The sequence below is a fragment of the Caretta caretta genome, chromosome 3 (assembly GCF_965140235.1).
Source record: "Caretta caretta isolate rCarCar2 chromosome 3, rCarCar1.hap1, whole genome shotgun sequence".
NCBI lineage: Eukaryota > Metazoa > Chordata > Testudines > Cheloniidae > Caretta > Caretta caretta.
This window is the reverse complement of record NC_134208.1, coordinates 130,740,013-130,755,703: the sequence shown is the minus strand read 5'-3', so window position 1 is coordinate 130,755,703 and position 15,691 is coordinate 130,740,013. Positions and strand designations below refer to the sequence as shown.

The window sequence follows — 15,691 nt, the reverse complement described above, 5'->3', positions numbered from 1 at the left end:
TTACTCTGAAATCCACAGTGAGGGTTATTCTCCCTGCTAAACTTGAGTTGCCCATCTATGATTGTGTTTCAGTGCAAGAGCTGTTTAAAAAAAAAAGTGCAAACATCCAAAGAATGTTATTTTTAAATAGGAAAGCGTGGGCTATTTCCTCACTGTCCTCATACTCACAAAAAGCTAAACTTTTTTTCTTCAGTTAAAAAAATCCCAAACAAACATAAGTCACTTTTTCATTGAGACAACACCCAAGTAATTTTCAGCTCGCAAAGTGAACAGTTCTCAGACTAATAAAGTACAACACCTTTGTTAGCCAATGAAAATAATCGTTTAATTAGGTTACTTGCCATTAGGGGGGAAAAAAAAAAAACTTATTTTTTCTTACTCAGAATTTATGATGTATGCATTTTATGTTCTCCCCAGAGTGGAAACTGGGTGATGTTGAGGTAAAAAAACCAAAAAACCCCAGAGTATTGCAACAGGTATTAAAATACAGCGAAGAAACATTGGCTATGTAGACATTTTTTAGTTAAGAAATTAATTCTAGCTCATTTTCAGGTTTGATGTGGTGTACCAACTTCATTTAACCGCTTTTGATGATTTAATTTTCTTTAGGTCACTACCTCTAAGAACCAAGGTCCCATTTGTAAATTTTCCAACCTGTCCTGTTGGCAAAATACTGGCTGCTGAGTTTTTCTTTTTGGATTTCCTAGGTTTAAAGAAAAAATGAGGATAAAGAAAAGTCATCATCCAAAGCATTTGCAAAAAATGCTATATTTAAGGTGAAAATACACCTGTTTCATAACCTATAATAATGCAATAGTAGTAGTTTGAAGTTTATTAATATAGAGTCTTAGCTACAGGCCAAACCATCTAATACATTAAATAAACACAAATTTTAAATGGACACAAACTCCAAAAATAGGATACAAATTTTAAAAACAACAAAATTAAAATTAGAAGGTTATCGCTTCCCTAAAGTCAGTTATAACTTTAAATCAACCACCCCTAAAACAACATATACAAAAATCAGAAAAATATTAGAAGTACATTATTTCAGTTTAGGTCAAAAGTAGCCTTTTCCCTTATTTTTATGGTCCTAGTTATGCCATGAATATGTTTTGAAAAGTTTTACAAATATATAGCCCAATCCTGCAAACACTTATGCATGTGATTAATTTTTGACTTACTAGCTTAACCATACACAGATATTTGGATAAATAAAATCAGAAAGCATAAAGGCTTTTAGAGAAATACAGAAATCGTTCCAGTGAACCAACTACATTGTAATTAAAAATGCAATCACACCTTCTGAGCATGTCATGTGGTTTTTAAAATTTATCCTGCAGAACACTTCCTCAGGGACAAAACCAATGCCCTGTTTTGTAAGATGGGGCGGAAGGCACTAGATTTCACATCAAGTGCCTCACCTTACTCTCAAACCACTATTTCCAAACCTTTTGACAAGTCAGGGCAGAATTAAGGCAGTTTAATTGAGAATGCTTAAATTAGCAAGTTTAAAAGGTTAGACAAACAAGATCACACTGTTGCAGTGAGGAGTTTCTAGAATGTATACGAAAAAATAGACTCCATTTTGATATGCACAGCTTTTGGCCTAAGACTGCATTTTTATTTACAGGCAATTCACCAGGAAAGCGTAAGCAAAAGCAAGTTTGCTATCAATACTTAGTTAAAATGTCTCACCTCTGCTCCTGACCTTTTTTCTTCTTTTTCTTGATAGAATCAGATTTATATTCCTGATGTCAGATTTAAAGATAAATATTTCAGTGGAAAACGAACAGATGCTCCTGGCTGAACAGCAGTCCAGAACATAAAGGCTCCTGCATATTGTGTGTCTAGGGAGCGGACTGTTTCAGGGTGGCTTAAATAATGGGTTGGATCCTTGATGGTGCTATGCAGATTTACATCTGCTGAGGATCCGGCCAAATGTAATTAGGCAACATGCAGTAAAAATCCACTAAAGTTAATTCTGTTTCTTTTGAAAGGTGAAAGTGATACTGCTGGCTTGATTTAAACAAGGGTGGGCTGGCAGGCAGGAAATTAAACGAAACATATTATCCTAAGTCTGCATCCTCCATAATCATGTGAACAATCCTCACTGATGGGAACAGCCCTGCTAGAATCAGAACAAATAACTCATGGGAATAAATGGAGTAATGAGCTCTAGGCTCCCCTCCTAATAAGGTGATCTGTTTCACAATTCCACAAATGGATAAGGCAGTTTGGAAAGACCAAGGAAAAGGATTTGATCGGCATCAACGGCCGCTCCACTAAGTTATCAGAAAGTCCTCCCACACCTCTTGCAATTTACAAATATAATCTCTGTAAAGCTTGCTACAAACCTCAGTGGATCTCCCAACCCTGCCACAAAACCTTGGGGGGAAAGGAGTAGGGGGAGAGGGGCGAGATACATGCTCCCTGTCCCATAGAATGGCCTCGCTATTCCTGTTAGAATCCTCCTCTCTCGAGGCTAGATATAACGGCTACTGTCCTTCTGATAGACTGGGACGCTCTGTAGAAGATCATCAATACCACAGTATAATCTAACGCAGGGGTCGGCAACCTTTCAGAAGTGGTGTGCCGAATCTTCATTTATTCACTTTAATTTAAGGTTTTGCGTGCCAATAATACATTTTAACGTTTTTTAGAAGGTCTCTCTCTATAAGTCTATATATTATATAACTAAACTGTTGTTGTATGTAAACAAGGTTTTCAAAATGTTTAAGCTTCATTTAAAATTAAATTAAAATGCTGATCTTACAGCGCTGGCCCGCTCAGCCCGCTGCTGGCTTGGGGTTCCATTCACCTAGGTCGGCAGTGGACTGAGCAGCACCTGTGGCCGGGACCCTGACTGGCAAGGGGCCGGCAGCCAGGACCCCAGACCGGCAGTGGGCTGAGCGGCTCAGCCCGCTGCCAGTCTGGGGTTCCGCCCGCGGGCTCTTGCCAGCTAGGGTCCTGGCCCTGTCCACATAAAGTAGGTACCTATCTTCTCCCTGGTTCTAGCCGTTCTCTTCCTCTCTCTGCACTGAGATGAGGGTGGGAGTGCGCTGAGAACAGGGCTGGGGAGGAAGGAGCAAGCTGGGGGTTGGGGTGCGGGGTCTGGCCAGGAGCTAGAATGAGGGAGGGGTCTCAGGGTTGGGGCAGGAGGTTTGGGTGTGGAGCGCTTACCTGGGCAGCTCCCATTTGGTGCGAGGGGTGCAGGTGGGGGGGGAGGGAGGGAGGAAGGGAGAGTGTGTGGGCTCCAGTTTGGTGCTCGGGGTGGGGATGTGGGGGGTGCAGGAGTCAGGGCTGGGGTTGGGGTGGGGATTCAGGGGTCAGGGCAGAGGGCTAGGGTGTGTGGGGGGGTGCAGGGGTCAGGGCGGTGGGCTGGGGTCGTGGGGGTGCTCCCAGCCCCCTGCCCTGAGCGGCTCACGGCAGGGGGCTGGAGGAGATATGCCAATTCCACCCACTTCCCCAAGGTCCCCGGAGCAAAGAGTGCGCTGCGGTTCCGCTTTTCCCTCTCCCCTCCGCTTTTCCCTCTCCCCTCCGTAGCAAGGGCCGTCAGCTGATCTGCCACAGGGAGGGAGAGGAGGAGGAGGAGGAGAAGGAGAAGGGGCAGGAACCCAGCATGCTGGGGGAAGAGGTGGGGGGAGGGGGAAGCTTGCCTGCCCTGCAAGGAGAGAGCAGTGGGCAGGGGGCAGAGAAGAGCAGGCCGGTCAGGGCAGGATTTTTAATGGCAGGCTGCTGTCTGCTGGGATAGGCAGACAGCAGCATGCCATTAAAAATCGGCACGCATGCCATAGGTTGCCGACCCCTGATCTAACGGGTTGAGGCTGACTGGAACAATATCCTCCCATCTTCAAGGCAGAGCACCAGCCCAAGTAATAAGAGACTGGAACTGGTAATGAAATCTGGGTCATTATCCCATTAAGCTACTGGACTAGTTGCGACCTGCGCCTTGTTATTTTATGGGAAACATTGCATACAAACCATACTATGATCCTCTTTCTTCACTGTTTTCTTCTCTTTAATTTTCTGTTGATAAATCTTGTAGTTCAAATATTCCTTTTTGGGAGGCTGCAGTGAAAAAGATGAGTAAAGCTATCATTGCAAGAAAGATTCAAACATATTCTAAAAATCTACATGTTTCTACATAGAATCAGCTTCCATGAGCGACTGCAAAGGGAAACAGAATAAATAGGTTGTGTGTCCTTTTTGGGGAGTGGACACGGGGGGCTTGTTAAGAAAGTCTGAAAGGTTTCCACACTCTCCTCCCCAATAAAAGAACCCCCAAAATCAAACAAACCCTAAAAGAAAAAGGGTTTCTGCTTGTTGTTTTCTTTCCTTTTTTGGTGGTAGTTTCTTGGACCACTCGGAAATGTAGATGGAAAGCTCTCTAGGGCCTTAACTGAAACACTGGGAGAAAAACTAAGTTCAGTAAGGGTTAAAAACATGCACAAAATTCACAGACGAAATTTCAAATGGCCTCAATAGAAATCACTTTCCCTCTCAATCATATTTTCACTTCCTGGGTATTTCTGATGTCATACACCTACTAATTCTCCAGTCAGCCAAAGACTCTTCCAACATAGACAAAAGCAGGGGTGTGATTTAAAAAATCGTTTTAGAAAGAGACAAAAACCAACATTTTGTACCATCTTGGCTAGGCAGCAGTTCTGCGGAAAAGGACCTAAGGGTGACAGTGGACGAGAAGCTGGATATGAGTCAGCAGTGTGCCCTTGTTACCAAGAAGGCCAATGGCATTTTGGGATGTATAAGTAGGGGCATAGCGAGCAGATCGAGGGACGTGATCGTCCCCCTCTATTCGACATTGGTGAGGCCTCATTTGGAGTACTGTGTCCAGTTTTGGGCCCCACACTACAAGAAGGATGTGGATAAATTGGAGAGAGTCCAGCGAAGGGCAACAGAAATAATTAGGGGTCTGGAACACATGACTTATGAGGAGAGGCTGAGGGAACTGGGATTGTTTAGTCTGCAGAAGAGAAGAATGAGGGGGGATTTGATAGCTGCTTTCAACTACCTGAGAGGTGGTTCCAGAGAGGATGGTTCTAGACTATTCTCAGTGGTAGAAGAGGACAGGACAAGGAGTAATGGTCTCAAGTTACAGTGGGGGAGGTTTAGGTTGGATATTAGGAAAAACTTTTTCACTAGGAGGGTGGTGAAACACTGGAATGCGTTATCTAGGGAGGTGGTAGAATCTCCTTCCTTAGAAGTTTTTAAGGTCAGGCTTGACAAAGCCCTGGCTGGGATGATTTAATTGGGGATTGGTCCTGCTTTGAACAGGGGGTTGGACTAGATGACCTCCTGAGGTCCCTTCCAACCCTGATATTCTATGATCTTTATATACCTTGGCTCCCAGCATGATGGCACGTTCTTGTTCCAATATCCGCTGTTCTTTCTTTTCATATCCAGTGATTCCAAACCTGTGTACTTCCAGACGGGCCTAAAACGTTACAGAAATTTGAAACCATTTCAGAAAAGGTATGAGCTATCACAAAAAAATGGTCGGCACACCACAAAGGAAATCCATTCCAGAGAATGCTTAACAAATGTTTGGCAAATCAACATAGTTATAAAATAAGACTAATAAAATTTGGTACTACTGTGGAACATCGATCATTACCTATTTAATTTTTTTTTCACCCCAGTCTCTGGATACACATTCAGAGGGGGAATTAGTAAAGACACAGATTTTTACTTTAGTTTAATAATATAACTGAAGAACAAATAGAGGGAGAGGAGCTATAAGAAGCTCACACAGAGTGAGCCAGTGACCATTCATTAGTGGCTACAAATATGTTAGAAAGAAGACGACATGGAACAACTGTGATGCATCTATCTTCAAAGGATACCCTATGCAACAGCTCTAGCAGTCCTCTGACATGCCTGCACCAAACAATATATTCTGGAATGCTCTGTTTGCAAAAGATAAATTTATCTAAGAACATTCCAAATTGGTCTCCACTTTAACTTTCCCAATCTCACACACACACACACACACACTCTAAGCAACCATCATGATTAGATGAGCCAGAGTAACTTACTTTTTCTAAGTTAAATTCTTGTCCAGCCACATTTTTCTCTGGAATAGCCATCTTTGTCTATAAAGAAAAGAAAGTGTTTCCATTTCAATCTGACAACTAGCCGCGATGTAAAATGTGTGCCAACAGCGAGAGTTTTTTGAATGGCAATAAAATGCTAGAAAGAGCTTAGAGCCTTTCAGCAGGAACCTCTTGTGTCTCTGTTACAATACATAAACATTTTAGACTTTTATATGGAACAATTTTGTATCGTGTCCAGAGTATGGACTCTAAAAATGCATATTTCTTTATCCTCTGTGTGTGTGTGTGTATTTCTGTTTGATAGTCTTTTACCCCCGCAAATGTCACACAAGAAAAATAATCCATTTTAAAAGCAGACTCTGTTCGTCTTGTGTGGACACTGGTATTCCACAATTACTCACTCTTTAACAATATACAGGCCACATTCTGCATAACAACTGCAATGTAGACTTGGTTTAAAAATTCAAATTTAATTTGCAGTTTGTCAGAAAGAAAAAAAAAATACTGCCTGCAAAATACATCTTTACCTCACATACTGTAGAACTGATCAATGAAATTGTTTTTAATTGTTCACTTTATTAATATAACTTCATAAGCAAAGTTTTATGAATGAAACAACATTCATTCGTAAAACCGGTTACCCCAATAACTGGCTAATTAAGTTTCACTTTCAATCCAATTGCTGCTTAAATTGCTGAAACTTACACTGTTTCAACATTGTAACTTCTGTTCACTGTTTGCCATTCCTTACACTTGTCCATATTGTAACTCAAACTCCATTTTAACTTGTTCCAAACTCCATTTTAAAATGCTCAGTCCATTTTGTAAATGCTTGCTGCAACCTTCAGTTTTGAAAAATTCGGCTGTAATCTTATTAGTTTAGTTTAGATGTTTGAATGAGGTATGTATGGATGATGGAATCAGCCTCCAGCCCCAGCCTGTCCTGATGAAATGAAGTGTAAACAGCCCTGACAAAGTAAGAGGAGTCCACCCTCAAAAAAAAAAAAAAAAAAAAGAACAAAAGTACAACTGAAGAAACATCAAAGCCAGGTCCTAGGCTGAAAGTCTGCAACGGACCCAGAGGCAGCGTGACACAGCAAGACCAAAACGACAGGTTTCAGAGTAGCAGCCGTGTTAGTCTGTATCCACAAAAAGAAAAGGGGGACTTGTGGCACCTTAGATGCTGTGCCACAAGTCCTCCTTTTCTTTTTGCGGATACAGACTCTCTTTTCTTTTAGCAAGACCTACAGACTCTGGATTCAAACTAAAGCCTACAAAAAGGATGGGTGAGATGGAAGACTCTGAAAGGTAGCATTCTGCTGCCAACATGGAAGCGCATCGGTGCATGCCCAACAGAGACCCAGCTCTTCCTTGTGCCCGGCTTTCCTGGCCAGTTAGCCGCCACAAGCTACGAACCCAAGCCACGAACTCAAGCTACATTCAGGACTGGTAACTATACAGCAGCTGCAGAACCTGTGTGTGTGTATGAACGAATGTGTGAATGAATGTGAAACTGAATGAAATGTTATAGCTATAACTGACTGCCTACTACGATTCTTTTTGTATTCACAATAAATGTGACATTTTGTCTTATCCCCTTTAATAAGATCCTGCTGGTTTTTATTTTATTGATAGAACAGTATTTCTATTACTAATTTGTAATAAGGTCACCAAGAAAGAATAAGAAGAGGATATAAGCTTGAAATCACTTATTTCGCACATTAAATATGGGACACACAGAGTGGTCAAAACAAACTGTACATCAGCCATGGAAAATCTGTGTATTCCTCGAGGGAACAGTGGTACCAGTATCTGCCTGACAATTTGTGGTAATCTGCAGGACAATGCTCAATTTATAGTTGTTTACAGAAACAAATGTATTAATGTATATAGCCATCTTAAATGATGGATACAAGAAAAAAATCTTATGCAGGAGCACAGTCAACAGTGGCAGGCCAATAAAAGCACTATTTAAAAAAAATAAAGAAATCTACTATCAGTTGCCCACAATGAGAAAAGTACAAACTACATCTTTTCTGCTAAACAACTCATGCACCCAAAGCTTAGATCATTTCAGAGCCCTATGTCTCCTTGGCTTGGTGTGTTTTGTTTTTTTTCCCTCAAAAGGTAAAGTTCATGCTGGTGAAAGTAGTTTGGGTGGACAGTCCTGGAAAATGAATAACTTGGTTTAACCAAAGAACTGGCACAGCAGTAATGCAAGCTTCTCCACATCACCTGGCCAACATGCCTCAGCTGTGACCGCAAGGCTGTGCTGCATGAGGTTCTACAGTTGCAGACTTAATCAAAAATCCCACAACTCGGAGATGGTTCAGTTGCTGGAGGAAGGAGATGTCATGGCAGGGTATGAAGCAGCACGAATTGACAAATTGGGAACAGGGCACCACCTGTCTCTACACAGGCTATTTTCATGTAAGATTTCTGCTCTTTTCAGGATACAGTACTACTTGCAAAGGTGTGTAATGCATTCCTGAGGGACCCTGAAAGTTTCTCTGTGCATTTCAGATTGGTAATAAATCTCATTGAGTTATTTCAGTTTGTCTTTTTATTTTTATTTTTTTTAAAGTTCTTGAGTTTGGCAATCAGGGAGCAGTCACATCAAACTGCACTCTCTAGGCCAATACACAGCCAGCTCCTAAGCAGGCTGATGCGGTATGGTGGCACTCTGGATTGGAAAATTCAGGCCATTTCACTGTTTCGTCCACTCAACTTTTACTGTCTAAATGCAAAAGCATTTTTCTCCTTCCCACCTTCTCCCCAGAGGAAGTAGGAGCATCATATATAGCTATTCAAACTAGAGCTCAATCTGCACTCGAACACTGAATTCAACCCCCTTTCCTATCAAACCTGAATTTCATGCTGCAGCTCCCCTATGTATCAAGTCAACTCAACTCATCAAACCCAAATACCTCTAAACTTTGGCAAAATTCAGATATGAAACATCACAACTCAACCATCTGATTGCTTGTAATTTCCAGAACACTCTGTAACATGCTATTTGCCAAAACCTTCCATAAGCAAAAACCACAAACACGAAGAAGAGGGAGAAGAGTGTGTTGGGGAGGAGAAAAACAACGTAAAGAGATTCCTAGAAACAGAGGGATGAACAGCAGAACCCATCGTATGGTTTGCAGCTCTCACAAGCTGTTCGTGACTAAGGTCCAAATCCTACAATGAGCTCCACCTCAGCAGACCTACAGGCAGTGGAGGCACAGGGATCTACCCAGGCGAAGCCCATTGTAGCATCAGGACCTTAGAGATTACGGCAATAAACACTACTTTTGAAATAGACGTAGAATATCAGGGTTGGAAGGGAGATCATCTAGTCCAACCCCCTTGCTCAAAGCAGGATCAATCCCCAATTTTTGCCCCAGATCCCTAAATGGCCTCCTCAAGGATTGAACTCATAACCCTGGGTTTAGCAGGCCAATGCTCAAACCCCCACTGAGCTATCCCTCCCCAGCTATCCCAAGACTCTGTAACTAATTAATAACTGAAGGGAACCTCTTCTAGGCATGGGAGGTAGTTCAGCTGCCAGGCTCTGTCAGTCCTTGTCTGCTCACTCTGTCAACAAGTGGGCCAGTTACAGCCAGTTATGATGGTGATTTTTGGGATCTCAACAGCATTAAGAAATGGACTGAGACCAAACAACTACAGACCAGGTCTGGATTTGAGCCAACCACCTAACAGGCTCCATTATCTCATCCCCAATTCCCTGAGCTATCTGCTTCTCCAAACTTGTATATGAGCAGACACAGTACTAACTGTACAAGACTGTGATTCCAGAGAAAGGGAAGAATCCTTATGGATGTCATTTCTATGCCAGCTCACAAGATCAGAGCAGAGCAGCTGGTGGCTCAGTGACAACACAAAACGTGTACAAAGAATCTGAGAGGCAGACTTTTGTCTTTTTTGTCTCTAGGACACTAGACCCATCTTTGCTGTTGCTTGTTGAAGACTATGCAAAGCTTTACTTCTGACCTGAAGCAACAAACATATTTCTATTGAACAAGTCCCTTATAAAAGCTTAACTCATGCTATTTGTATAAGGGGCCTGGGAATACAAGGGGTATGACTCATTGTTTTATCTATCACTTGGCAGGCTTGTTTTTATTGTAGTATTGGAAGTTCTATACACTGATTATTATTTAAATTTTTGTTGTAAATAGTTAGTCTGTGCAAAGTGCCTGAAGTATTCCACCAGCAATATAAATTTGAATAAATCTGTTTAAACATCTCCCTTAAACTGGGAAATTGGACCTCAAGCCTACAAACACACGTGCTTAACTTTACTACTATGAGTTGTCCCATTAAAATCGATGGAACTATTCATAAAGTTAAGCACATGCATAAATCTTTGCAGAACTGGGGCCTTAGAGGTAACCATATTTTTTCATGTATAACTAAAAACTAGGGCTGTCAAGTGATTAAAAAAAATTAATCGTGATTAAATGCACTGTTAAACAATAATAGAATACCATTTATTTAATTATTTTTGGATGTTTTCTACATTTTCAATCAAGATATTGATTTCAATTACAATACAGAACACAGTGTACAGTGCTCACTGTATATTTATTTTTGATTACAAGTATTTGCACTGTAAAAACAACAAAAGAAATAGTATTTTTCAATTCACCTAATAAAAGTACTGTAGTTCAATCTCTTTATCATGAAAGTTGAACTTACAAATGTAGAATTATGTACAAAAAAACTCCATTCAAAAATAACACAATGTAAAATTTTAGTCCACTCAGTCCTACTTCTTGTTCAGCCAATCACTCAGACAAGCAAGTCTGTTTACATTTTCAGGAGATAATGCTGCCTGCTTCTTGTTTACAATGTCAACTGAAATCGAGAACAGGCATTCTCATGGCACAGCATCGCAAGATGTTTACATGCCAGAAATGCTAAAGATTCATAGGTCTGTTCATGCTTCAACCACCATTCCAGAAGACATGCGTCCATGCTGATGACAGGTTCTGCTCAATAACAATCCAAAGCAGTGCAGACTGACACATGTTAATTTTCATCATCTGAGTCAGAGGCCACCAGCAGACAGCTGATTTTCTTTTTTGTTGGTTCAGGTTCTGTAACTTCTGCATCGGAATGTTGCTCTTTTAAGACTTCTGAAAGCATGCTCCACACCTAATCCCTCTCAGATTTTCGAAAGCACATCAGATTTTTCTTAAACCTTGGGTCGAGTGCTGTAGCTATCTTTAGAAATCTCACATTGGTACCTTCTTTGCATTTTGTCAAATCTGCAGTGAAAGTGTTCTTAAAATGAACAACATGTGCTGGGTCATTATCCGAGACTGCTATAACATGAAATATATTGCAGAATGCAGATAAAACAGAGCAGGGGACATACAATTCTCCCACAAGGAGTTCAGTCACAAATTTAATTAACCCATTATTTTTTTAATGAACATCAGCAGCATGGAAGCACGTCCTCTGGAATGGTGGCCAAAGCATGAAGGGGCATACGAATGTTTAGCATATCTGACACATAAATACCTTGCAATGCTGGCTACAAAAGTGCCATGCAAATGCCTGTTCTCACTTTCTGGTGACATTGTAAATAAGAAGAGGGCAGCATTATCTCCTGTAAATGTAAACAAACTTGTTTGTCTTAGCGATTGGCTGAACAAGTAGGACTGAATGGACTTGTAGGCTCTAAAGTTTTACATTGTTTTGTTTTTGAGTGCAGTTATGTAACAACAAAAATCTACATTTGTAAGTTGCACTTCCATGATAAAGAGATTGCACTACAGTACTTGTATGAGGTGAACTGAAAAATACTTTCTTTTGTTTATCATTTTTACAGTGCAAATATTTATAATAAAAATAACATACACTTTGATTTCTATTATAATACAGAATACAATATATATGAAAATGTAGAAAAACATCCAAAATATTTAATAAATTTCAATTGGTATTCTTTATTCTACTGTTTAACAGTGCGATTAAAACTTCGATTAATCGCGATTAATTTTTTTGAGTTTATCGCGTGAGTTAACTCCGATTAATTGGCAGCCCTACTAAAAGCACACTTGGTGAAGGCATAGAGAGCATGTGTGTGTCTGTCTGATGATCCACAGTGGCAAATTACAAAATAAGCTCATTGCCCAGACAGACAACAAATTAATAATAATACCTTTTACTTCTATGGTGGTATTTTCAGAGCCATCTAAGGGGTTTGGATGTCCAGTTCCTTTTAACTTTAACAAAAACTAGACATTGAACTTAAAAACATAAGAACGGCCATACTGGGTCAGACCAAAGGTCCATCCAGCCCAGTATCCTGTCTTTCCACAGTGGCCAATGCCAGGTGCCCCAGCGGAAATGAACAGAACAGGTAATCATCAAGGGATCCATCCCCTGTCGCCCATTCCCAGATTCTGGCAAACAGAGGCGAGAAACACCATCCCTGCCCACCCTGGTTAATAGCCACTGATGGACCTATCCTCCATAAACTTCTCTAGTTCTTTTTTGAACTCTGTTATATTCTTGGCCTTCACAACATCCTCTGGCAAAGAGTTCCACAGGTTTACTGTGTGTTGTGTGAAAAAAATACTTCTTTTTGTTTGTTTTAAACTTGCTGCCTATTAATTTCATTTGGTGACCCCTAGTTCTTGTGTTATGAGGAGTAAACAACACTTCCTTATTTACTTTCTCCACAGCAGTCATGATTTTATAGACCTCTATCATATCCCCCCCTTAGTCATCTCTTTTCCAAGCTGAAAAGTCCCAGTCTTATTAATCTCTCCTCATATGGAAGCCGTTCCATACCCCTAATCATTTTTGTTGCCCTTTTAGTCTCCTAGATGGCTATGAAAATCTCATCCTTAATGCACTTTCCATCCAAACAACCCTTAGTTAATAGATTTAACTGAGGTAATTGAAATCACTACATTATATATTTGAATGTCAAGGCAAATATGGACGAAAATCTTACATTTGTAAGGAAATGTGTTTATAAAGTATTACAGCAACAAATAGCAAATTTGTGGCATGTTAAGAAGTAGCCACTCTGTCAGCAATGTGCAAGAAAAAAGGCTAGCCTACTGTGTTATTATAATATAAATAATGGACAAAACACAGTCTACAAATACTGCCAATTTTTTATGACAAAAAACATCAAATTCATCTAGTTTTATGTCAATGGAGTTTGCCAGGGGCGGGGTTGGCCTAGCATAGTCTCTGCCGTTTCAAGACTTCAGAAAGTCGTACAACTTAAGGCCAGAAGGGACCACCAGATCATCTACTCTTATCTCCTGTATATCACAGTCACCAACATCACCCAGCATCCGCACACTCAACCCAACCACTGAAATTAGAAAAAGGTATTATACTCCTCAGGAGACTAAACTATTACCTGACAGGCAGAGAGACTAGGAGCTACCGAGGTGCACCACTGCCGGAGGCTCCTGACATGGCAGGAAATTGATTAACTGAGATGTACTCAGATGAGCCAAGTGACCCAGACCTCATGCTGCAGAGGAAGGAGAAATCCCCCCAAGGTCATTGCCAATCTGACCTGGGGGGAAATTCCTTCCTGACTCTACATATGGCAATCACTTCAACCCTGAGCATGTGAACAAGAATCAGCAAGTCAATCACATGAAAGAGAGAATACTCTGTACCACCTTGGAGCCCTGGCCCACCTCCTTTGATCTGAATGAATGACCCATTCATTACCTTTGAAACACTGTCCTGAGTGAGTTCCACTTTAGGTTTCTTCTTTTTATTCCGACCATGAAATGTCACAACTTCCACCTCTGTGGTCTTTCCCTGTTGCGTAGGTTCGGGTGACACAGCATTAGAACCGCTGGTTTCTGGGGTTGATCGTTTTGAATCAACAGAGTTATGATGCATCTCATTTTTCAGTTTTTCAAAGAAACTGGAAGCACTTTTCCTTTTGCCTGGGATTGCTGAATCAGGACACGCAGCTCTATTTTCCATTGCTGTTCTGGAAGGTTCTGACCCCATCTTGCTCTCCACATTTTTGTTCTGGATCTTTTTCTTTTCATTTTTAACTAACGGCTCTTCTCCTGTGCTTCAAAACAAACATTTCAGCTTTCTTTCTCAGGTACCCAATAATCAGACTTTAACACATGTAGTGTTTGTTTGTTTTCCCCTCACAACCTTTCACTCTCTTTTGTATAGCCCAGTGGTTCTCAACCAGGGGTATGCATAGGTCTTCCAGGGGTACATCAAACTCATCTAGATATTTGCCTAGTTTTACAACTGGCTACATAAAAAGCAGTAGTGAAGTCAGTACAAACTAAAATTTGACTTGTTTAGACTGCTCTATATACTATACACTGAAATGTAAGTACAATATTTACATTCCAGTTTATTTATTTATAATTATATGGTAAAAATGGAAAAGCAAGCAATTTTTCAGTAGAAAGAAAAGCTACAGCTCACTTCATCAGCTTATGCTCAAATAAATTGGTTAGTCTCTAAGGTGCCACAAGTACTCCTTTTCTTTCTGTGAATACAGACTAACACGGCTGCTACTCTGAAACCAATTTTTCAGTAACAGTGTGCTGTGACACTTGTATTTTTATGTCTGATTTTGTAAGCAAGCAATTTTTAAGTGATGCGACACTTGGGGTACGCAAGACAAATCACACCGGTGGAAGGCGTACAGTAGTCTGGAAAGGTTGAGAGCCACCGGTATAGCCCCGATCAACGCAGGTTTACTTGCGCAAGGGACCACTGGGTGTCTATGTACCACACAGTGATGATAGGCACATAGTAAAAGACTGCTAGCCTAGTAAAGGCTAAAGGCTAAGCAGAGTTAACCGGGGCAGGGAAGGAGGTAACAGAGCTGTTTTGAGGAGCCCATGAAATTTACAGCCAAAGGAGAGACCGAGCTCCTGATCCGGGGAGGAATCGATTGCTACCTTAGCACTGCTCGAGGGAAGCCTACGGGGGCTCGAGGGTCGCTAGGGGAAGGGGGATGAAGGGCTTACGGACAAACTTCCTGGGCTCACTGGAACCGCAGGAGCTGCCCTGCACCCTTCCACCGGGGGCACAGTGCCTGCGAGGGGCCCCTGGAGCGAGCCGCCCCGAGCCCTGCCTCAGGGACTGCAGCGCCCGGCCCTACACGCGCGGCTCCCGCTCTCACCCACCGAGATCATACAGGGAGCCGAGCACCGCGTCCAGCAGACAGCAGCGCGCAGCCGCCGCCGCCGCCGCCACTTCCTCCTCCTCCTCCTCCTGCGGGCACCTGCCCGGGCGCCGCTTCATCCCCGGGGCCACGATCTCCCCCGACCCGCCCGCGGCGCGGAAGAACGAGCGCGCGCACGCACGCGCGGCTTTGGCCGCACGCGGCCGCCGTCGTATCCAACATGGCGGCGCCCACGGGTCGCTTCTCCCCGCCCCCGCGCGGAGCCGCCCGCTAGGCAGAGCGAGGCGGGCGGGGGAATGGGCGCTCCAGGTGGAGACGGAGCCCGATAAGGCGGGGCGGGCTCAGTCCGGCGGCAGCGCGGGCAGGATGGCGACGGCGGCGGGACGCTCCCGGCTCGGGGCTCCTATGTACTCGGTAGGTGCCGGGGGCGCGGCGCGGCCCCTTCCCCACG

At 42.4% G+C, this 15,691-nt stretch overlaps 2 protein-coding genes across 3 annotated transcripts in view; one reads left to right on the top strand and one right to left on the bottom strand.

The window, feature by feature from the left end:
* Positions 1-299: 299 nt before the first annotated feature.
* Positions 300-15,354, bottom strand: FSAF1 (40S small subunit processome assembly factor 1). The gene is made up of 7 exons (XM_048843942.2): positions 15,242-15,354; positions 13,800-14,157; positions 6,060-6,116; positions 5,363-5,458; positions 3,985-4,071; positions 1,699-1,751; positions 300-703 (listed from the first exon to the last, which is right to left on the bottom strand). Exons 2-7 carry the CDS (start codon positions 14,088-14,090, stop codon positions 574-576), a joined length of 714 nt encoding a protein of 237 aa, XP_048699899.2. The 5' UTR covers positions 14,091-14,157; positions 15,242-15,354; the 3' UTR covers positions 300-573.
* Positions 14,965-15,691, top strand: part of GNPAT (glyceronephosphate O-acyltransferase) — a 38,671-nt gene continuing 37,944 nt past the window's right edge. For both annotated transcript variants that reach the window (XM_048843935.2, XM_048843934.2), the window contains exon 1: positions 14,965-15,654. In XM_048843935.2, the coding sequence (XP_048699892.2) occupies positions 15,070-15,654 (585 nt within the window). In that variant the 5' untranslated portion in view covers positions 14,965-15,069. The remainder of the gene's footprint in view (positions 15,655-15,691) is intronic.

Coding starts and splice junctions, on each gene's coding strand:
- FSAF1 (XM_048843942.2), bottom strand. CDS start 14,090: ATGGGGTCAGAACCTTCCAGAACAGCAATGGAAAATAGAGCTGCGTGT. Junction 6,117..13,799: donor CTCAGGACAGTGTTTCAAAG/GTAATGAATGGG, acceptor TTTTCTTTATAG/ACAAAGATGGCTATTCCAGA. Junction 1,752..3,984: donor AGAAAGAGGATCATAGTATG/GTTTGTATGCAA, acceptor ATCTGACATCAG/GAATATAAATCTGATTCTAT.